The sequence below is a fragment of the Colobus angolensis genome, unplaced genomic scaffold (assembly GCF_000951035.1).
Source record: "Colobus angolensis palliatus isolate OR3802 unplaced genomic scaffold, Cang.pa_1.0 Scaffold201, whole genome shotgun sequence".
NCBI classification, from domain to species: domain Eukaryota; kingdom Metazoa; phylum Chordata; class Mammalia; order Primates; family Cercopithecidae; genus Colobus; species Colobus angolensis.
In genome coordinates this window covers 5,238,982-5,262,784 of record NW_012115167.1, presented here as the reverse complement: position 1 = coordinate 5,262,784, position 23,803 = coordinate 5,238,982, and the positions used below count along the sequence as shown (strand labels likewise).

Below are 23,803 nucleotides of genomic sequence, written 5' to 3'. Positions count from 1 at the left end.
TCCCCTCCTTCCCAAACTGTGCACCTCACCTCCCAGCTCATTTTTTTTTTGTATTTTCGGTGGAGACAGTTTCACCATGCTGGCCAAACTGGTCTTGAACTCCTGACCTCAGGTGATCTGCCCACCTCAGCCTCCTAGAGTGCTGGGATTACAGGCGTGAGCCACTGAACCCAACCTCTCCTTGTTTCTTAGAGAGTTTTGGCTCTTCTTGGACTTTTGTGCTTTGAATGAGTTTTGTAAGTTCTGCACATAAACCTTTTTGGATTGCACTGAATCTATAGATGAATTTCGGGAGAACTATTATCTTCACAATAAATATGGCATATGTCTTCTTATTTACATGTTCTTTAACTGATTATTTTCCAGCTCTTTCTGTAGAGGTATATATCTGGTTAGATTATTCCTGGACACATGATATTTTTGATACTGTTGTTAAGGGAATCTTTTTGAAAACTGTATTATTTGTTCCTGGTGTGTAAGAAAAAAACATAGGGTGTTGTATGTGTGTATATATAGGTGTGTACATATTCGTTTATATTAACCTAAGCAGCAGTTTTGCTCAACTCTTCAGTTTCAGTGTTTGATAATTATTTTGGGTTTTCCAGTTATATAATTATATTATCTCAGAGTATTATTTTAAATTCTTCCTTTCTAGTCCTTTGCCTTTTATTTAGTTTCTTACCTTATTATACTGTCTAGGTCCTTCAGTTCAAGTGGAATTAGGGCTTCCTTGTCTTGTTCCTAGTCTCAGGAGGCAGAGTTTTTAACTTTTCACCATTAACGTAGTATTTCTACAGGATTTTTATAGACGTCTTTTATTTGGTTAGAGTGAATCCCTACATTCTGTATTCCCAAATTCATTAAAAAAAATTTTGTTTTGAGACAAGGTCTTGCTCGGTTGTCCAGGGTGGAGTACAGTGACGCGATCTTGGCTCACTCAGACTTCCACCTCCTGGGTTCAAGTGAATCTCGCACCTCAACCTCCCAGTGTGTTGAAACTACAGACATGTGACACCATGCCTGGCTTATTTTTGTATTTTTCTGGTAGAGACGGGGTTTCAGCCGTGTTGGCCAGGCTGGTCTTGAACTCCTGACCTCAAGTGATACACCTGCAGCGATCTCCCACCAGAGTGCTGGGATTATAGGCATGAGCCACCACGCCTGTCCAGATTTGTATTTAATTTGTATCTCCTGCCTGTGTCAAGACTAAGTATCAGAGTTTTTTGTTTGATGGTTGGGTTAGGATTTTTATTCTTACTATTTTTGAAAATAAAACTATTATAATGTATTCACATTTGGTTTATAAATGTTAAAATGTAGAAAAAATAAGGAAATATATTTATTATAACATTTATTATAATTTAGTAGAGTTGTAAGTTACTTATAGTAAGAGCTTATTTCAGTAAGTACTTGTTGATACTGTAATCAGTGTGTGACTGTAAAATATATTTGTTTCAGATGGATATTGAAGTGACTAGAAAGTATGGGTAATTTGAAGTTTTTTAGGAAGGAATGAGATGATTAGTTAAAAACTAATATGATTTATTAAAAAACCAATGCAGTGTCTTGTATTGGGGATGCTACCATACAAAGAGGTATAGATAATTATTTGGTAAGAAAATGTTACTTTGAGAGGTGGTTTTTTTCTTTTCAGCAAAAAGCTAAGATTAATTTTTCAGATAAGACTTTATGTAAAATAAGATTAGGTAAAATTTCCTGATACATGTGTAATTCTGTTTTGTACTATACTCTTTTCATAATTGATAATGTATGTAATTTTGGAGGCATCAAAATATTAAATGATCCTGGTTTTTGTTCTATTTTGTTATTTGAGACGGAGTCTCGCTCCGTTGCCCAGGCTGGAGTGCAGTGGTGCAATCTCGGCTCACCACATCCTCTTCCCCATCAGGGTTCAAGCGATTCTCCTGCCTCAGCCTCTCAGGTAGCTGGGACTACAGGTATGCGCCACCATGCCCAGCTAATTTTTGTGTTTTTAGTAGAGACTGGATTTTACTGTGTTTGCCAGGCTAGTCTCAAACTCCTGACCTCGTGATCTGCCCACCTCAGCCTCCCAAAGTGCTGGGGTTACAGGCGTGAGCCACTGCGCCTGGCCAGTGCTCTTGTTTTTCATTAGTTTAGTGAAAGACATATGTATTTCACATATTTGTTAGGCATTAATGTTGTTTTTATGTTTCTTATATAGATTAGAATATGGCTACATATTCCTGCTGTCATGCAGCACATTATACCTTTTAGGACCTATGTTATTAGGTAAGTTTATAAAGTCTCTTTCCCCTGATTATCAATGTAATATATTTAAACAATTTATAATACAGAATTATATTGTTTGAAAGTCCCCTATAGTCATATCCTCTAGAGAAAATTTCAAGTAACAGTTTGGAATATAGTGTTTTTTATGTACATATATGGGTTTATATTTAATGTTTACTGTTTAGCAAATTATGTTGGACTTTTTTTTACATGAGTATGTAAAAAGAATTAAATTAATAATGGTTATTCCACTGTATTTAGTCAGTCAACAAATACACAGTGTCTGTTACATTCTAGGCACTGAGGATATAGCAGAGAAGAAAACAAATTGCAAAAATCTCTGCTCTTGTGCAGTCTGTTTACAAAAGAGGTAGATGATAATACATCAGAAAGTGATAAGTATTATAAGATAAATAGCAGCAAATGTGAATTGAGAGTTCTAGAGGGTGGGTTACAGTTTAAATATGGGGACAGGGAAGGTCTCATCGAACGGGAGGTGACATTTGAATTTTATAAGTCTCAACCTAAAAAGGAAGCCTAAGAAGATGGAGAAGGGGTTGTACTGATTAGAATTAAAGTATGAACTGTCAGGATTCTGCATATTTTATTGATAACATTTATGAGAGTATTGTACTTTTTTTCTCATTCATTTGCAAAGGTTTGAGTGTCTCCCTTTTTCACAGTACTGCTCAACTTTTGGGAGACAATATCAGGCAAAGAATCAGATAGTGATGAATGCTATGAAAGTAAGTTAGTGTGATACAGAGGGAGTATGGGGCCTTTCTGAAAGGTGATATCTTAAGGACATGAGTCAGCTATTCAAGTGATTATCAGAAAGACGTATTATAGAAGGAACATGTGAGTATAGGCTTTGAAGTTAGCATAAGTTCAAAGTTATGAAGAAGAAACTAGAAGCAGATTGGTGTGGAGAATAATGTGTAAGAGGATATAATTATGAGGGTGGAGGGATAAGCAGGGGCAGGTGATTCAGGACCTTGTAGGCCACTGTAAGGAGTATGGATTTAATTTTTTCAATGGGAATCTATTGAAGGGTTTTTAGCAGATGTTTCAGGATTTTTTAAAAAGTTTTCTTTGGCTTTATAGTGGATCATAAATATAGGGTGGCTGGAATAGAAGCTAGGAGGAGACCAGTTGAAAGGTTTATGTATTAGTCCTGGAAGGAAAATGATGATTACTTGTAGTAGGATTGTTAATGATGATTTTGAAAATTGGATGAATGTAAGTGAAAATAAAATCAATAAGACTGGTCATTATAGGGTATAAAGAAAAGGGTAGTATTGTATATGTGGATGACATTCAGCACCCCCCTTCTCAATTTTTTATTTGTAGTGTGGATATCATTACTGAGATGTGAAAATCTAGGAGAACTTAAATGTCCCACAGGCCTCTCAAAGTCTTCTTATCTTTAAGTAGCACTAGCAAATTGGGAGTATGAACTTGTAGTTCAGAATAGTTTCATTAATTTAAGAGTTGTGAGTGTAAAGATGGTATTTAAAAACCACAGGAGTCACCTGAGGAGAGCATACAGGAAAAGAATAGAAGTAAGTCTAAGATAGAACTCTGTATCAGTTGGTTTTGCTATGTAAGGAAACATCTCTCAAAACTTAGTGGCTTAAAACAATAGCCACCCAGGCATGGTGGCTCATGCCTGTAATCCCAGCGCTTTGGGAGGCCGAAGCGGGAGGATCACCTGAGCCCAGGAGTTCGAGACCAGCCTGGGCAACATAGCGAGACTCCATCTCTGTGCAGGGGAAAGAAATTGACTGGTGGTGGTGGCACGCTCCTGTAGTCCCAGCTACCAGGGAGGCTGAGGTAGGAGGATCACTTGAGCCCAGGAGGTTAGGCTGCAGTGAGCTCTGATTGAGCAGTTGTACTCCAGCGTGAGTGACAAAGCAAGACTTTGTTTCATAAAAAAAGAAAATATAAAACAACAGCCATTTATTATTTCTCACAGTTCTCTGGTTAGCTGGGCAGTTTTGTTTATCTGTATTGACTTGGCTGAAACTGGATGGTCTAGGTTAGCCTTGTTCCCACATTGTGTGATTGCCATGCTGATTGGTCTTGTGGGGTGAGGGGGAATCTCATATATGTCTTGCAGTTGGCTTCATGTCAGTTGGAGCATCAGACACTTCTCTTTCATCCAGCAGGCTAACCTTGGTTCCTTGTTTTGGTGGTGATTAGAGTTCCCAGCAAGAGAAGGCAAGCTCAAAGGCTTTTCTAGCTTCCCCTTATGTCTATTAATATTTCATTGGCCAAAGCAGGTCATATGGCAAGGCCCAGATTTAAGGGTGTAGAAATAGATTACACCTTTTGATGAGAGGAATAGCTAAGTCACATTGCAAAGTCTTGTACTTATAGTGATGGGAGGAATTTGTGGCCATTTTGTAACCATTACAGGCCTTCAGGAACACTAATGTTGAAAGGTTGAACAGCACAGAAGGAATCTGCCAAAGAGATTAGGCAGGGCCTGAGAGGAAAACCAGAGGCTTGTGAGTTTTGGACACAAAAAAACGTTAATGCTTACAGTGTACATTTTAAGTTATTGAGTGGTCTTTTAAAATGCTTTATGACTTTTTATGTATTTTCTATTTCTGAATCATTTCAGGTATTTATGCAAGCTCTCTGATCAGGAGTTACGACAGAGTGCAGCTCGTAACATGGCTGACTTAATGTGGAGCACAGTGAAAGAACCATTGGATACAACGTTATGCTTTGATAAAGAAAGCCTAGATCTTGCATTTAAGTACTTTATGTCACCTACTTTGACTATGAGGTTGGCTGGATTGAGTCAGATAACAGTAAGCTGTGTTTGCTTTATCTTTGGTCATTGTTTATTTGCTTTCTAGTCTATCATAATAATAATACCCACTATTTATGGAGCCCTTCATACTAGGCATTGTGCTAAGTATTTTACATGGATTACTTTGTATGGTCTTCACAAATAATTTCTGTGTTTCTCTTATTTTAAAGATGAAAAAGTCTGAAGCTTAGATTTATATGGATTTATACTGTGGGTCCATTTGATTTCCGGGTCCAACTCTTTCATCATTTTGTTTTTGTCTTTTTAAACTATTCAGGTTTTTATGTTTATAGATGTTTTGAGAAAGAGGAATAATTGCAGGGCTTTGTAAGCGGTTAATTAATTTTCCAGGCAGAAACCATAGATTATTGGGCCGTAGGCCAAATTTTACTAAATGTTTGTTTTGAATAGTCTTAAATACTGTTTTTAAGTGGACAAAATAACATAAAAATCTGTATTCTTGGCTTCTCTTGGTGAGGGGGTTGGAAGAAGTCCTGGTATCCTTGGGTCTGTATGCTTGCATAACAACAGTCTGTTAGAACTAAGTAATTAACATTATCTTTCAGAATGAACATGCTTTTTCCAGTTTATTACAGTCCCCATTTGCTTTACTCCTTTACATTTCTGGTTTTTTTTTTTTCTTTCCTTGGAGATGGAGTCCCATTCTGTTGCGCAGTGGCGTGATCTCGGCTCACTGCAACCTCCACCTCCCAGGTTTAAGTGAGTCTCTTGCCTGAGCCTCCTGAGTAGCTGGGACTACAGGTGTGAGCCACAATGTTTGGCTAATTTTTTGTATTTTTAGTAGAGATGAGGTTTCACTGTGTTGGCCAGGCTGGTCTGGAATTCCTGACCTCAGGTGATCCACCCACCTCGTCCTCCCAAAGTGTTGGGATTACAGGCATGAGCCACCCCACCCGGCCACATTACTGGTTTTTTTTTTGTTGTTGTTGTTTTGTTTTGTTTTGTTTTGGTAGTGTAGTCACATTGAAAATCTGAAGTAGCTAGAGTTTACTTGTGTGCCGGGCTTCATAAGATACTTGTTGACATTGTCCCAGATAAATTAAATCTTGAGTGGATTTATCTAGGAAGCCTTTCCTGAAACTTTGTCTATAATGACATTACTTGCTCTCTTGCATTAGATTGTTGTGTTTTTTTACTTACTCAGCTTTGTTTTCTCTAGTGTGCTTAGTGTAATAAAGAATACTATTTGCGGAATGAATTTAATTTTTTTTTTCCCTTTTTTGAGATGGACTCTTACTCTGTCGCCCAGGCTGGAGTGCAGCGGCGCGATCTTGGCTCAGTGCAACCTCTGCCTCCTGGGTTCAAGTGATTCTCGTGCCTCAGCCTCCTGAGTAGCTGGTATTATAGGCACGTGTCACCATACCCAGCTAATTTTGTATTTTTAATAGAAGTGGAGATTTACTGTGTTGGCAAGGCTGGTCTCGGAACTCCTGACCTCAGGTGATCCACCTGCCTCGGCCTCCTAAAGTGCTGGGATTGCAGGTGTGAGCCTCTGCACCTGGCCCTTATTTAGTATTTTAATATAACAGAAGTAGTTTTACTAATTGAGAAGCGTATATCTCTGATTATGTCTTAGATTTTGCAATGTTAATCTAGTTATTGTGATCTACATATGTCAATCAGTTTACCGTGTTTCTTAGTACTTGCTGATATGTGCAAGAATAATTTGGAAATAAAAACCCTTAATTTCTTGTCTTTAATCATAGAATCAACTCCATACCTTCAATGATGTGTGCAATAATGAATCATTAGTATCGGACACAGAAACGTAAGTAGGAACATTAATTTATATATAAGTATACCATTTTAATGTATAGTTGTTTATATGGTAAATTCTAATTTTAGATTTAAAATTTTTACTAGAAATTCGTTGCCCCGTGACAAGTTGTACAGTCTTCATCAAGCTTTCAGAACATGATGCTGTCTGTAACGTAACTCCTTCTCTCTCTTTTTTTTGAGACAGGGTCTTGCTCTGTTGCCCAGGGTGGAGTACAGTGGTGGGACCATGGCTCACTACGGCCTCAACTTCCCAGGGTCAGGCGATCCTCCCACCTTAGCCTCCTTAGCTGGGATTACAGGCACATGCCAGCATGCCTGGCTAATTTTTGTAGAGTCAGTTTTGCCATGTTGCTCAGTCTGGTCTTGCAGACTCAAGCCATCCACTTGCCTCAGCCTCCCAAAGTGCTCAGTCTGGTCTTGTAGACTCAAGCCATCCACTTGCCTCAGCCTCCCAAAGTGTTGGGATTACAGGTGTGAGCCACTGCGTCTGGCCACATTTCTCTCTTTTAAAAGCATATACCAACATATAGTACTGTTTATCATGGTATGAAAGCACACTGTTTATACTAGAGAATTTAATCTTGAAGAATATGGTACTGATAGTTTTCAGAAAGTACACTGTCTTAATCCAGGCTGCTGCAACAAAGTACCATAGATTGGATGACTTATAAACAACAGAAATTTATTTCCCATAGTTCTGGAGGCTGGAAGTCCAAGATCAGGTTGTTGCCAGCATCATCAAGTTCTGGTGGGGGCCTTCTTCTGGACTGTAGACTGCCATTTTCTTTTTTTATTTTTGCATGGTGGAAAGAAGCAGAGAGGTCTCTGGAGTCCCTTTTATTAGGCCACTAATCTCATTCATGAAGGCTCCACCCTCATGACCTAATTATCTCCCAAAGGCCCCATTTCCAATAACATCACATTGGGAGTTAAAAAAGTAGTTTTTATAGCTTAGACTTCTTGGGTTCTGAGAAATATATATATTCCATTTAATTGTTCATCTAGTAGAGAAATCAGTTTTTAAAATCTAAACAGTAGGGTAGAATATCTTCCGGAACAGAGTTGTATTGCCTTGTTAGAAAATTCGTAATTATACGTGTGAGTCATTCTTTAGTGTAACTTGATCTTACTACTGCTCTAAGGCGCTAATCTCAGTTGAACCCAGGTCTTGAATTTGGAAACCAGAGACTGTGTCTCTTGACTCTTTTTTCCCTTTAGACTAAAGAGTTCTTATTCTCCCAGTTGTTCTTTATATGGTATGGTTTTTGAATTTATCACTATATGAGTCATTCACCTCTGGCAATATTCTTTGTCAGTAGTACCCTTAAAATGTGTTGCCTAGAATTTTTCATTGCTTTATACATATTAGAAGTGTTATTTCACACTGTCAAGACATTATGTAGACCATATCCAATATATTTGTAAAGCTACGGCTCTGCGCCAGGCACAGTGGCTCACACCTGTATCCCAGCACTTTGGGAGGCTGAGGTGGGCAGATCATTTGAGGCCAGGAGTTTCAAGACCAGCCTGGCCAACATGGCGAAATTCCATCTCTACTATAAATACAAAAATTAGGTGTGGTGGCGCATGCCTGTGATTCCAGCTATTTGGATAGCTGAGGCACGAGAATCATTTAAACCCAGAGAGAGAGATTTCAGTGAGCCGAGATAGTGCCATTTTCACCTCAACCTGGGTGACAGAGCGAGATTGTCTCAGAAAAAAACCAAAACAAACAAAAGAAACCTATAGCTCTGGATTTTCCTTTTCATCCTCTGTGTCCCCTCACCCCTCTACCTCTGCAAGACCGCTTAAAGATAACCTTATATAATTGCTAATGTGATACTCATACTCTCATCCCCTGTGAAAAGGATTAAAAATTTGGAATGTTCACTGCAGTAATAACACATTCAGGCTAGGTGTTGTGTGAAAACAGTGAATAGGGGAATAAGAAGGAATTCCAGTAACAAATGCAAGGAATATACATCCTAAAGACATGTTTGAGAGAATAGAGAGGAGAGTAAAAGTATTGAGGACTGGTGGTAAAGAGTTCAAAATGGGAAGGGAGAGTGTGTATACAGTGTGAGAAAATTGGAGTAAAGAGAAAAAGTATGTGGTAAATACTGTGGCGGCTGTGAACTGGGTGTTTTTAAGCAGTTTTATTAACATATACATATAAAATTCACTTGTTTTATATATACAAGTCAGTGAATTTTATAATAGTAAATTTTTAGAGTTGTGCAGCTGTCACCACAGTCCAATTCTAGAACATTTCCATCACTTAAAAAAGATGTCTTTTGCCCATTTGTAGCCAGTACCTATTATTTCCAGCCTCACTAATCTACTTTCTATCTCTGTAGATTTTGCCCATCTTGGGATATTTCATTTAAAAAGAATCAAATGATAGTGGTCTTTTTCATCTGGCTTCTTTTCACTTAGTATACTCTTGTTTGTTTGAGGTTCGTTGAGATTGTAGTTTGTCTCTGTACTTTATTCCTTTTTATTGCTTAATAGTATTACACTGTATGGATATACCACACTTGATCAATTGCCAGTTGATGGATATTTGGTTTGTTTCTACATTTTTTTTTTTTTTTTGAGACGGGAGTCTCGCTCTGACCCCCAGGCTGGAGTGCAGTGGAGTGATCTCAGCTCACTGCAAGCTCCGCCTCCTGGGTTCACGCCAATCTCCCGCCTCAGCCTCCAGAGTAGTTGGGACTACAGGCACCCGCCACCATGCCCGGCTAATTTTTTTTTGTATTTTTAGTAGAGACGGGGTTTCACTGTATTAGCCAGGATGGTCTCTGATCTCCTGACCTTATGATCCGCCCGCCTCGGCCTCCCAAAGTGCTGGGATTACAGGCGTGAGCCACCATGCCCGGCTACATTTTTTTTTTTTTTGAGACAGAGTTTCACTCTGTCACCCAGGCTGGAGTGCAGTGGCACGATCTCAGCTCACTGCAAGCTCCACCTGCTGCGTTTATACCATTCTTCTGCCTCAGCCTCCCAAATAGCTGGGACTACAGGCGCCCGCCACCACACCTGGCTAATTTTTCGTAGTTTTAGTAGAGACGAGGTTTCACGGTGTTAGCCAGGATGGACTCGATCTCCTGACCTCGTGATCCGCCCGCCTTGGCCTCCCAAAGTACTGGGATTACAGGCGTGAGCCACCACGCCCCGCCTGTTTCTACTTTTTAATTAGTATAAATAATGCCATTATAAACATTTATGTAAAGTCCTTTTGTGATCGTATGTTTTAATTTTTTGTAGTAGATACTTAGGATTAGAATTGTTGCTTATATAATTAGTTTAGTTTTAACTTTTATAGGAGCTTTTGAACTGTTTTCCAGTATACCTGCATTATTTTACATGCCCACTAGCGTTGTAGGAGGTTTCCAGTTTCTCCCTATTCTTGCCAGCAGTTATTATTATCTAGATTTATTGTTGCCATTTGGGGATATAAAGTAGCATTTCATCATGGTTTTAATTTGCATTTCCCTAATTGTTGACATAGAACATCTTTTTATGTGGTTATTTGCCATAATGTTTCTTCGTTCACAACATTGCCCAGTTTTTAATTGGATTCTTGGTTTTGTTTTATGGCTTAATGTGGTCTGTACTACAGACTGTTCTGTGTGTGCTTAAGAAGACTGTACATTCTGGTGTTGTTGTATGGGGTGTTCTATAGATGTCTATTAGGTCAAATTGGTTTGTAGCATTGTTTGTCTCCTATATTCTTGTTGCATTTTCTGCCTCATTCTCTCTATTATTGAAAGTAGGAGATCGAGTGCAGTGGCTCATGCCTGTAATCCCAGCACTTTGGGAGGCCGAGGCTGGTGGATCACCTGAAGTCGGGAGTTCAAGACCAGCCTGGGCAACATGGCGAAACCCCATCTTTACTAAAAATACAAAAATTAGCTGGGCCTGGTGGTGTGGTGGTGCGCGCCTGTAGTCTAGCTACTTGGGAGGCTAAGGCAGGAGAATCACTTGAACCTGAGAGGTGGAGGTTGCAGTGAACCCAGGTCACACCACTGTATTCTGGCCCGGGCAACAGAGCAAGAGTCTGTCCAAAAAAAAAAAAAAAATTGAAGTCTCCAAATACATTTGATCCTGAGTGTTTGCAGATTTAATCGTCTCTGAATGAGCTCTGAAGCAAGATGACAGAGTGCCACCTTGTTTGACTTTAGCTAGGAATGTGCATATTGGAAAATTCTAATCTTTCACTGCTATGTGCATGTCTGTGAGTGCCTATGAAAATGCCACAAATACTGATTTTGGAGCTACAAATAAATTGCAGCAAATGGATGAATTCACAAACATAGAAACCATGGAAGAGAAGAAAAAATATTTTTCTTTCTTCACAAATATGGAATATGGAGATGGAGGTGCTGAGGGGCAGTGTGGTGGAGTGTAAGAAGTCCTGGCGCCACTTGGGGTTTGAATCCCAACCCTAGCACTTGTTTAGGCATAGGAGATGGCCTCAGGCAAGGCGTCTAAATGCTTCTGAACCTCATTTTCTCTCTCTCTTTTTTTTTTTTTTTTTCTCCTGAGATGGAGTCTTGCTCTGTTTGTTGCCCAGGCTGGAGTGCAACGGCACGATCTCAGCTCACTGCAACCTCTGCCTCCTGACTTCAAGCTATTGTGCTGCCTCAGTCTCCTGAGTAACTGGGATTACAGGCACCTGCCACCACATCCGGCTAATTTTTGTATTTTTGGTTAGAAACAGGGTTTCACCGTGTTGGTCAGGCTGGTCTTAAGCTCCTGACCTCGAGCAGTCCACCTGCCTTGGGCTCCCAAAGTGCTGGGATTACAGGTGTGAGCCGGCCATGCTGTTTTCTCTTTTGTAAAATAGAGAAAATAGAATCAACCAGTATGAGAGGTTTTTCAGATTAAATATCTGTGTATGATATCTATATTATGTGCATATTTCCTGTAGGACCAAGGGTTCAGTATTAGGTAATTCAGTGTTTGCAGTGACTCTGTAGAATATAACTAATGCGAGTAACAAGAATTAGCTGTATTGCTGAATTGTCTGTTTCTCCTTTTAATTCTGTCATCAGTTTTTGCTTCATGTATTTCAGGAAATCTTTTGTTAGGTCCATATGTATTCCTGATAACTTGATCCTTTTTTTTCATTTTAAATGTCCTTCTTTGTCTCTTTCAGACATTTTTTGGCTTAGTCTATTTTATTTGATATTGGTGTAACCCCTGAACCTTTCTTAAGCTTATTTTTGGCATGGCTTATCTTTTTCCATTCTTTTATTTTCAGTCTGCTTGTTTTGAACCTAAAGTGTGTCTTAGGGGTAGCATATGGTTGGATCTTTAAAAAAAAAATCTAGTCATATAATCTCTGCCTTGATGACAGTTCTTAATTCCCTAATAATTTTGTATAGCTTTACATCTGTCATTTTGCTGTTGGTTTTCTGTGTATCTCATATCTTGTTTCTCTGTTTCTCCTTTACTGTCTATTTTTATAGTGTATACGTAGATTCTAGTGTGCCATTTTAATTCCATTGATTTAAAAAATACCTCAATTTTCTTAGTGGTTTTATGGGTTAAATATGCATTTAATTTCTTGACATACTGATTTAACTCTAATAAAATAAGATAAAAAAGATTGCTCCTGTGTAGCTCCATTACTGTTTGGGATAAGAAGTTAGCTATTAATCTTATTCTGGTTCCTTTGTATATGCTTAGTTGTTTTTCTCTCACTGCTTTGAATCATTTGACTACAGTATGTATAGATGTGGATTTCTTTGTGTTTATCCTCCTGGAGTTTGTTCTACTTCTTGCTTGGATGTGTAGATGAATGTGTTTCATCAACTTTGGGAAGTTTGAGGTATTCAGATATTTTTTCTGGCACCTCTTCCCACTTTCTTTGACCCCCCATTGCATGTATGTTTTCAGACCGCTGAATAGTGGTTGTTAATGATACTGTCCAATTTTATAGTTACATCATTATTATGAAAGTCCTTGGTCTCCCCTTTAAATTTTTGAGACAGTGTCTTGCTCAAGTTGGAGTGCAGCAGCACAATTATGCCTTACTATAGCTCTGACCTGGGCTCAAATGATCCTCCCACCTCAACTCCTTAGTAGCTGAGACCACAGGCATGAGCCACCATGCCTGGCTGATTTTATTTTAGTTTTTGTAGAAACAGGCTTTTATTATGTTGCCCAGCCTGGCCTGGAACTCCTAGGCTCAAGCAGTCCGCCCCCGCCCCGACCTCAGTCTCCCAAAGTGCTAGGATTACAGGCGTGAACCACAGCACCAGCCTGGGTCTCCTTTTAATGTTCTTTAATAGACTTACTTAATAGTGGGATTTTTTAAAAATTAATTTTGTTTCTTGAACTATGATGTAAATCAGAGAGTTGAATCTTATGGCTCATAACTTCAGTAGTGCTACTCAGAAATAGGTAAAATATACCTAGTTTTATTTTTAATGTTTTACCCTTTGAGGCCCGCGTGTCTAATTCCTAGTGGTTTTTTTTAATAAATAAAAATTGTTAGCATAAAATTCTGTTATAGAATGTAAATTCTTTGTTGGATATGCAATAAGAAAGTAAAGTACTTAATCCTTCTAGTTTATCTGTATATAATATAGCTGAAAAAATTGGGGACCTTTTATTGTACAATTTATTTTAAAGCTTATTTTCTTCCACCCATTTTATAATGTAGTCATGGTACTTAATGACAGGGATACTTTCTGAGAAATGCATCATGAGGTGATTTCATTGTGCAAAGTTATACAAACCTAGGTGGTATAACCTGTTGCTCCTAGGCTTCAAGCCTGTACAGCATGTTACTGTCCTTAATTCTGTGGGCATTTGTAACTCTTTGTAAGTCTTTGTGTATCTAAACATATCTAACTGTAGAAAAAAATAATGTAAAAAAATCTACAAAAAAGGATAAAATATAGGGTATTGCCTGTATAGGACGCTTACCAAGAATGGAGTTTGCAGGACTGGAAGTTGCTCTGGGTGAGTTGGTGAGTGAGTGCTGAGCGGATGTGAAGGCCTAGGATGTGACTTTACGTTACTGTAGACTTTGTAAGCACTGTACACTTAGGCTACACAAATTATTTGAAAGCTTTTTCTCTTCACTATTAAATTAACCTTAGCTTACTCTTTTTATTTAATTTTATAAACTTAAAATTTTTTTTAACATTTTGACTCTTATAATAACATTTAAAATACAAACACGTTATATGGCTATACAGAAGTGTTTTTTCTTTATATCCTTATTCTTTATATCCTAAGAAGAAGAAAAACTTTATTCTTTTTTTTTTTTACTTTTTGATAATACACATAGAGCTGTCATCTCCCGTGCTGACAATGCCTTTCTTTTTTAAAAAACTAGAAAGAGTATCCTTTAAAGATAAAAAGTATAGTAAATACATAAACTAGCAACAGTCATTTATTAAGTTTTATATACTGTATGTACATGCTATACTTTTGTATTACTGGCAGTGCAGTAGATTTGTTTACATCAGCATCACCACAAACGTGTGAGTAATGCATTGCTCTATGACATGGTGGCCACAGTGACGTTAGGTAATAGGAATTGTTCACGTCAGTTTTAATCTTATGGGACCACTGTTGTATATTTGGTCCATCCTTTGGTCTGTCATTGACCAAATCATTATTATGCAGTACATGACTGTCTGTTACTTTACTTTTCATCTATTAGTAGAATCTTCAATAGTATAAGCAAGGAGACTTACAGTTTGGCTTGGGGGTAATTCTTTTGTTGTTCATCCTTTTGGTAATCTGCTTTCCTGATATTATCTCATTATAAAGGGCATACTGGGAAACCATTCCTGAGTGCTTCAATACATACTATGGAAATTAAAAAGTGGGAAGGCAAAGACCTCGAGTAGGATAATACATCACTAATTCAGTGTTACACCTGTGTATTTGGTGTTACTCGTTACTGTTTCAGTTATTTGTTGCTTGTTTATAAACTCAGGGAATTTGAATTTATAAATTCAGCATCATATTTCATTCTAGTTATGCTTTGTAGTATTCTGTAAAACTGATTGTATCTAATTCTTTATAATTCCTATGGGAACAAATGTAGGTTTACAATTGAGTCTACCTTTTAGACATGATTAAAGATGACAATATTTTTTTAATGTACTATTTTTTATTACTTTAGGTCCATTGCAAAAGAACTTGCAGACTGGCTTATTAGCAACAATGTGGTGGAGCATATATTTGGACCAAATTTACACATTGAGGTTTGTGGATAATTACATGACTTCTCTGTTCTGCTGATAGAGAAGAATATTTTAAAAAATTGATACTAGGGTTTTCTTTTCCAGATTATCAAACAATGCCAAGTGATTTTGAATTTTTTGGCAGCAGAAGGGCGACTGAGTACTCAACATATTGACTGCATTTGGGCTGCAGCACAGGTAATATTAACAGCTCACGTTTATTGAGTGCTTTGCTTATCATATGTTGTAAGTGCTTCTCTATCAGGTAAATTCTATTATCCTGTTTTATAGCTAAGGAGACCAAGACATGGACAAGCTGGGACTGAAATCTGGCTTCCGAGTCCATGTCTTACTATGTTACTGGTAGAATGGAAGGAAATCAGAGTCAGTCAGTTGGAGCTTCTTCATGAAACCAACCTGGTTTAATAAAGAGACATTTTCCTGTTATTCTCATTTATACAGTCTACCCTTCTATCCTGAATTACTGTATTGGTATGTTTCTTGTCTGTTGTACTGTTTTTTTTATTTTTTAAAATAGGCATATGTCCACATGATTCAAAATTCCAAAAGTAAATATAAAAGATATATTACATGTTGTTCATTTTTGCCCCGTCTCTCAGGCATGTAGTTCTTATCCTCTCAGGTATATCAGAGTTTTTTTTTGTATAAATAGCGAACTGTATACATTTTTCTTCTCTTTCTTTTTCACAAATGTAGCATCCCAACCAGACTTGGCTTTGGCTTTTTTTTTTCTTTTTGTTCTGGAGATTACTCATCAATATATGAAGTGCTTTTCATCTTCTTGTAAGACTGTATAGTGTTTAATTAAATGTATGCACCATAATTAATTTAGCCAGTTCCCATTTATGGGCAGTATTTTTTCCCCAGCCTTTTTTTTTTTTGAGACGGAGTCTTGCTTTGTCGCCCAGGCTAGAGTGCCATGGTGCGATCTTGGCTTACTGCAACCTCCGCCTCCCCGGTTCAAGTGATTCTCCTGCTTCAGCCTCCTGAGTAGCTGGGAAACTACAGGTATGTGCCACCATGCCCAGCTAATTTTTATATTTTTAGTGGATGTGGGGTTTCACCATGTTGGTCAGGCTGGTCTCAGGCTCCTGACCTCATGATCCACCTGCCTTGGCCTCCCAGTGTGCTGGGATTACAGGCATGAGCCACCACTCCTGTCCCCCCGTGTCTTTTCTGTTACAAACAATGCTGTAATAAGTAACTTCTAACATGTTTATTTCATCCTTGTGTAAAACTTCTGTGTAGCTATGATAAATTCCTACTTACAAGTAGAATTAGAATTACTAGGTTAAAGTATACGTGTGGTTTACTTGTGGTAGATACTGGTATTGCAGTTTCACTTTCCCCTTAATTTCATCAGCACATTAAATTTCATGATCTTTGCCAGCCTGATAGGTGAGAAGTGGTATCGTTGGTATTTTAAATTTGTGTTTCTTATATTATGAGTGAGTTTGCAAATCTTGTGTTTAAGAGCCATTTTGTTGCTTTTTCTGGAATTGTTCATTTTTTTTGCCATTTATCAATTGTTTTTCTTATTTTTTAATTTGTAGGAGCTCTTTGTGTGTCACTGAAATTGATCTTTTGTTTGTGATTACAATTTATGACTGTATCCTGGTTTGATGCCTTTTGCTTTGCTTAAGGTGGTTTTTACTGTTCAGTTTCATATTTGTGGTTGTAGTTTTTAATGGTCTGTGGATTTTGTATCTTGGTCTGAAATGCCTTCTCCATTGACAACATTATAAGAGAATTCTCCTTTAGTTTCTTCCTGTACATTTTCTACTGCAATTATATATCTTAATCTTTGATCCAGCTGGGATTTATGTTGGCTTAAAGTGTTGTGTATGTGTCCAACTTTCCTCCCTTTTTTGTTGTACAATTTTTCCAATTCTGTTTGTTTACTAACCTTTCTGACTTGAGATACCAATTTTGTCTTGACTGGGTCATTTTTTGAACTTTCTAGACTGACCTATTTGTATGTATAATTATGATCTGTACCAGGGATTGGTAAACTTTTTTTTTTTTTTTTTTGAGGCGGAGTCTCGCTCTGTCGACCGGACTGGAGTGCAGTGGCCTGATCTCAGCTCACTGCAAGCTCCGCCCGGGTTTACGCCATTCTCCTGCCTCAGCCTCCCGAGTAGCTGGGACTACAGGCGCCCGCCACCTTGCCCGGCTAGTTTTTGTATTTTTAGTAGAGATGGGGTTTCACAGTGTTAGCCAGGATGGTCTCGATCTCCTGACCTCGTGATCCGCCCGTCTCGGCCTCCCAAAGTGCTGGGATTACAGGCTTGAGCCACTGCGCCCGGCCAGGGATTGGTAAACTTATAGTCTGTGGGCCAACTATCTGTTTTTGGAAATTTTTGCTACGCAGACATGCCCATTCTTCTTTTTTTTTCTGAGATGGAGTCTTGCTGTGTCGCCTAGGCTGGAGTTCTGTGACATGATCTTGGCTCACTGCAACGTCCACCTCTCAGGTTCAAGGAATTCTCCTGCCTCAGCCTCCCAAGTAGCTGGGATTACAGGCACACGCCACTGCCCAGCTAATTTTTGTATTTTTAGTAGAGACAAAGTTTCACCATGTTGGCCAGGATGGTCTCAATCTCTTAACCTCATAATCCTTCTCTCTTGGCCTCCCAAAGTACTGGCATTACAGGCGTGAGCCATTGCGCCCTGCCTGACGTGCCCATTTTTTTACTTATTGTCCATGGTGGCTTCCACAGCACAACAGCAGAGTTTAGTAATCATAACAGAGACCCTGTCACCCATAATCCTAAAAATATTTAGTTTCTGGTCCTTTAAGAACATGTTCGTTGAGTTTATACTATTTTTTTCTTTATTTTTACTTGTATCTTTGTAATATTTTAAAATGCCTGAGACGAATAGTCCTTCCTCATTATTGTCATATCTTTTCTTATTTATTTCTTCATGTGAATTTTAGCATTGACGTAAAATGTCATTGTGTTAATGATGATTGATTTGAGAACTGAAGTTCTGTCTTCCTGTCCAAAGCATGATACTCCTTTTCTTTTTTCTTTTGCATTATTCACAGTCTCAAAGTTATTTGTATATAGATTTTTATTTCGTGCTCTGCTTAATCTTAGGAATTTGTTTTTTTATTGCTATTATAAATTGTGATTTCTTCAACTATATTTAATTTCTTCCATTATGTTGCTATTTCTTTTATTATATTTAGTGATGGAGATATAGATATATATATATAATTAAAATATTTTTCATTACTAATGATTGTGTACCTTGAGCCTTCACTGAATTCTTAGCTTTTTCGCGGTAGGTTTTCAATGTGTTTTCTTTGGCTTCCCGTGTCTAACATTGTTTGCTTGTTTGAGATGGAGTCTCCAGCTCTCACCTAGGCTGGAGTGCAGTGGTGTAATTAGCTCATTGCAGCCTTGAACTTCTGGGCTCAAGTGAACTTTTCAAGTAGCTGAAACTACAGACACGAGCCACCACCTGGCTAATTGTGTGTGTGTGTGTGTGTGTGTGTGTGTGTGTGTGTGTGCGCGCGCGCACGCGCATGCACGCATTTCTAAACTTATTTTATTATTGCCTTGTAAGACATTGTTGCATACTGCTAGCATGTGAAGTTATAACTATACTTGAGTTATAGTCTGACCACTGCAATAGCTGTTTCTGTATTACGTTTCATAATTTGAATCTTATTCCTTCTTGCCCTTTCAGGAACTGTTACTAGGAGGGATTATTTCTTCCTCTATTACATATTCATATATCTTGTCTGTACTGGATTTTTTATGTTGTGGGTCTCTTCATATGCCTTTGCTGTTTGTTCTGTTCCCAAGGCTAGAGTACGGTGGTGCAGTCTTGAGTTGCTGTAGCTTCTGCCTCCTGGGCTGAAATTATTGTCCCACCTCAGCCTCCTGAGTAGCTGGGACTACAGATGCACACCACCGTGCCTGGCTAATTTTTGTGTTTTTTTGCAGAGACGAGACTTCGCCTTGTTGCCCAGACTGCTCTTGAACTCCTGAGCTCAAGCGATTCTCCCACCTTGTGCTCCCAAAGTGCAGGGATTGTAGGTGTGAGCCACCACACCTGGCCACATTCATATTTCTACAAGACAACTAGATATAGGTTGTATATACTTTGGAGTTTCATAAAATACTTTTCTAATAGTGCTGTCTCTCAGATGGAACTCTTGTCTGGCAACTTCTCGGGGAATAGTATTGGAGGCGTAACTACTTGTACTTTTCTCGTTTGTCTCGTCAAGCTTTCATTTCAGGTTGTAGGACTCTAAATGAGAGAATGTACAGCGGTACCAGTATCTATATTTACTTGCAATTACTTTATATAGTTTTCTCCCCCAGGGAAGATCTCTGGTGGATGGGTTACCTATATGTTGGCTGCTCGTGTTTTTCTGACTGACGGATGGCTGAGAGAATCATTCTTTATAGAGAACTTCATTTAAGTCCCATCTCCATCTCCATGTTTCTTCCTTCTGTCCATCATATCTGTTACTCTGAGCCCAGAATCTTTCTCAGTTATATTGGGAAGATTGTCTCACCTACCTCCTCTATAGCTTTCTTACAGCTTACTCTGAGCTACAACTTTCTTTACCTATTACATTTTAAAATGGTATTCTCAGGCTGGACATGGTGGCTCACGCCTGTAATCCTAGCACTTTGGGAGGCCAACATAGGCAGATCATGAGGTCAGCAGTTCAAGACCAGCCTGACCAACATGATGAAACCCCATCTCTACTAAAACTACAAAAATTAGCCAGGCATGGAGACGCATGCCTGTAATCCCAGCTACTCAGGAGACTGAGGCAGGAGAATTGCTTGAACCCGGGAGGCAGAGGTTGCAGTGAGCCGAGATCACGCCATTGTACCCCAGCCTGGACAACAAAGTGAGACTGTGTCTCAAACAAACAAATAAATAAATAAAAAGATATTCCCAGTCATTTTAATCTTTCAGAAATTTGTAAGTTTCGTGTCTGATGGGAACTTTAATTTTCTTTGAGCCTCCCGAGCTCAAGCAATACTTGTACCTCAGCCTCCCGAGTAACTGGGATTACAGATGTGCACCACCACATCGGCTAATTTTTGTGTTTTTAATAGAGACAGGTTTCATCATGTCAACCAGGCTGGTCTCAAACTCCTGACCTCAAGTGATCTACCTGCCTCAACCTCCCAAAGTGCTGGGATAATAGGCATGAGCCACTGCACCTGGCCTTGGTCGAAGGCTTTTAGTATATATGTTCTTTTTCTTGTATTTTCCTTTTATTTTATATTGTGGTAAAATATGCATAACATAAAATTTACCATTTTCACCATTTATAAGTGTACAAGTCAGTGGGATTAAAAATATTCATAATGTTATGTAACTGTCACCAGTGTCTGTATGCAAAAACATTTTCATCACCAGTAACAAGTTGATACCTATAAAAGAACAACTCTTAATTTCCTTCCTTTCAGCCCCTGGTTTCTTCTATTTTACTTTGGTTTTTTGGAGGCAGCGTCTTGCTGTATCACTCGTGCTGGATGCAGCAGCGCAATTACAGCTCACTGCTGCAGCCTCAAAACTCCTGGGCTCAAGTGACCCTCCAGCCTCAGGCTCCTGAGTAGCTGGGACTAAAGCATGTCTACCTAATTTTTGTATTTTATGTAGAGATGGGGTCTTGTTGTATTGCTCAGGCTGGTCTCCAGTGTTTGGGCTCAAGCCATTCACCTGCCTTGGTCTCCCAAAGTGCAGGATTATAGGTGTGAGCCACCACGCTCAGCTGTTTTACATTCTGTTGTCTTCTGTCTCCATGAGTTTGCCTATTCTAGGTACCTCATATAAGTGGAATCAGAATATTTGTCTTCCTCTGTGTGGCTTACTTTGCTAACATGTTTCCAAAGTCAATCTGTGTCATAGCATACATTACAACTTCATTCGTTTTATGACTAATATTCCACTATATGTATATACAGCATTTTATTCATCCATCAGTGGATGTTTGGGTTGTTTCCACCTTTTGGATATTATGAGCAATGCTGCTGTGAACATGGGTTTACAAATATGTGTTCAATTTCCTGCTTTCAGTTGTTTTGTATATACAGTCATGCATTGTATAAGCATGTTTCAGTCAACAGAGCACATACATACACAACTGTGGTCCCATAAGATTATAATGGAGCTTATTATAATTCCTGTCGCCTGGTGACATTGTGATAGCTGTTCTAGTATAGTGCAACAAATTACTTTTTCTGTGTTTACATGCACAAAAACTTACCATTGAGTTACAGTTGCCTACAGTATTCAGTACAGTAACATGCTGTACAGGAGCAATAAACTATAGCATGTAGCCTAAGTGTGTAGTAGACTTGACCATCTTTTGTGTAAGTATACTCTTATGTTCACAAGAGGGCATTTCTCAGAACGTATCTCTATCCTTAAGCCACACAGAACCGTATACCTAGGAGTAGGATGTCTGGATCACATGGTAATTCTGTGTTTAACTTTTTGAGAAGCCACCAAATTGTTTTGCACAGCAGCTGCATCATTTTACATTCTCACCAGCGATACCAGAGGGTTCTGGTTTCTCCACATCCTTGCCAATACTTGTTACTTCCCTTTTGAAAAAAAAATTCAGATATCCTAGTAGGTGTGAATTTGTATCTCATTGTGTTTTTTATTTGCATTTTCCTGATGATTAATTATATTGAACATGCTTTCCTGTGCTCGTTGGCTGTTTGCATATTTGCTTTGGAGAAATGTCTGTTCATGTCTTTTGCCCATTTTTGATTGGATTTTGTTTGGTTTTCTTTGGAGTTCTATAAAAAATATTCTGGATATTAATATTTTAAATCAGGTATATAATTTGCATATAATTTCTCTAAGTCTGTTTTTCTTTTTAAATTGAGATATAGGCAAATATTGAAATACTATATAAATATAAAAATTACATATTCAGGGTGTACAACTTGATGTTTTAATGTGCATAGTTGAAATAATCACTGCAATCAAGCTAATTCACATATATTACCTCACATAGTTACCATTTTCTTTCAAGTATGCAATACAGTATTGTTAACTATAGTCACATTGCTGTATGTGAGATCTCCAGAATTTACTCATTTTGGAGAGCTTAAATTTTATACCCTTTTACCGATGTCAACTTATTTCTCTGTCCTATATTCTCTGCTGCTTTGACTACTTTAAATTCATCATGTGAGACTGTGCAGTATTTATCTTTCTTTGTCTGCTTTATTTCACCTAGCATAGGGTTTTCTAGGGTCAGTCATGTTGTCAAAAATGGAAGGATTTCCTCCTCTTTAAAAGCTGGATAATATCCCTGTGTGTGTATGTATATGTACACCACATTTTGTTTTTTCTTTTTCTTTTTTTTTTGAGGCGGAGTCTCGCTCTGTCGCCCGGACTGGAGTGCAGTGGCCGGATCTCAGCTCACTACAAGCTCCTCCTCCCGGGTTTACGCTATTCTCCTGCCTCAGCCTCCGGAGTAGCTGGGACTACAGGCGCCCGCCACCTCGCCCGGCTAGTTTTTGTATTTTTAGTAGAGACGGGGTTTCACCGTGTTAGCCAAGATGGTCTCGATCTCCTGACCTCGTGATCCGCCCGTCTCGGCCTCCCAAAGTGCTGGGATTACAGGCTTGAGCCACCGCGCCCGGCCTTGTTTTTTCGTCTATGGAAAGATGTTTAGTTTTTTTCCATATCTTGGCTCTTGGGAATAATGCTGCAGTGAATGTGAGAGTGAAGATATCTCTGAGATAGTGATTGCATTTCCTTTGGATATATATCCAAAGTGGGATTGTGGATCATAACATAAGATAGTTCTGTTTAATTTTTTGAGGAACGTCTATATTGCTTTCAGAAATGACTGTACCAGTTTTCATTCCCACCAACAGTGTATAAGGATTCCCATTTCTCCACGTTCTTGCTAACATTTGTCTTTTGTCCTTTTGATAATAGCTGTTACAATGTAGGTGTGAGATAATATTTCATGCTTTTGATTTGCGTTTCTCTCATGATTAGTAATATTGAGCAGCTTTTATACCTGTTGGCTGTTTGTATGTCTTTTTTTGAGAAATGTCTATTTTCTTTGTGCTACATAGGGTTATTTTTTTATTTTTTATTTTTATTTTTTTGCTATTAAGTTGTACGAGTTTCTTAAATATTCTGAATATTAACCCCTAATCAAATACATGGTTTGTAAATATTTTCTTCCATTCTGTAGGTTGCCTTTTCACTCTGATTGTTGCCTTTGCTGTGCAGAAGCTTGTTAGTTTTGATAAAATCTCAGTTGTATATTTTGGCTTATGTTGCCTATGCTAATAGTTCCTTTCAAAAAAATTATTTCCTAGGCCATTGTCAAGAAGCTTTTTACCTGTGTCACCTTCTAGTAGTTTTACAATTTCAGGTCTTAAATGTACTTTGAAGTTTTTAATTCATTTTGAGTTCATTTTGTATGTGGTATAAGATAAGGATCCAATGTCATTCTGTATGTGGATATCAGGTTTTTCCATCACCTTTTGTTGAAGGGACTGTCCTTTCCCTATCACGTGTTCTTGGCATCCTCCTGGAAGATCAGTTGATTGTAGATGCATGGATTTATTTCTGGGGTTTTTATTCGTTCTGTGGATTCATATGCCTATTTTTATGCCAGTACCATATATTATATGTATTTTTTTTTTTTTTTTTTTTT

At 38.3% G+C, this 23,803-nt stretch overlaps 1 protein-coding gene across 1 annotated transcript in view; it reads left to right on the top strand.

Annotated features, from left to right (window-relative positions):
- The window catches only part of USP34 (ubiquitin specific peptidase 34), a 253,164-nt gene that overhangs the window by 40,215 nt on the left and 189,146 nt on the right, over positions 1-23,803 (top strand). Inside the window, 5 exon segments of the mRNA XM_011941829.1 lie at positions 2,204-2,271; positions 4,898-5,090; positions 6,820-6,881; positions 15,045-15,126; positions 15,211-15,303. Coding sequence (XP_011797219.1) covers positions 2,204-2,271; positions 4,898-5,090; positions 6,820-6,881; positions 15,045-15,126; positions 15,211-15,303 — 498 coding nt within the window.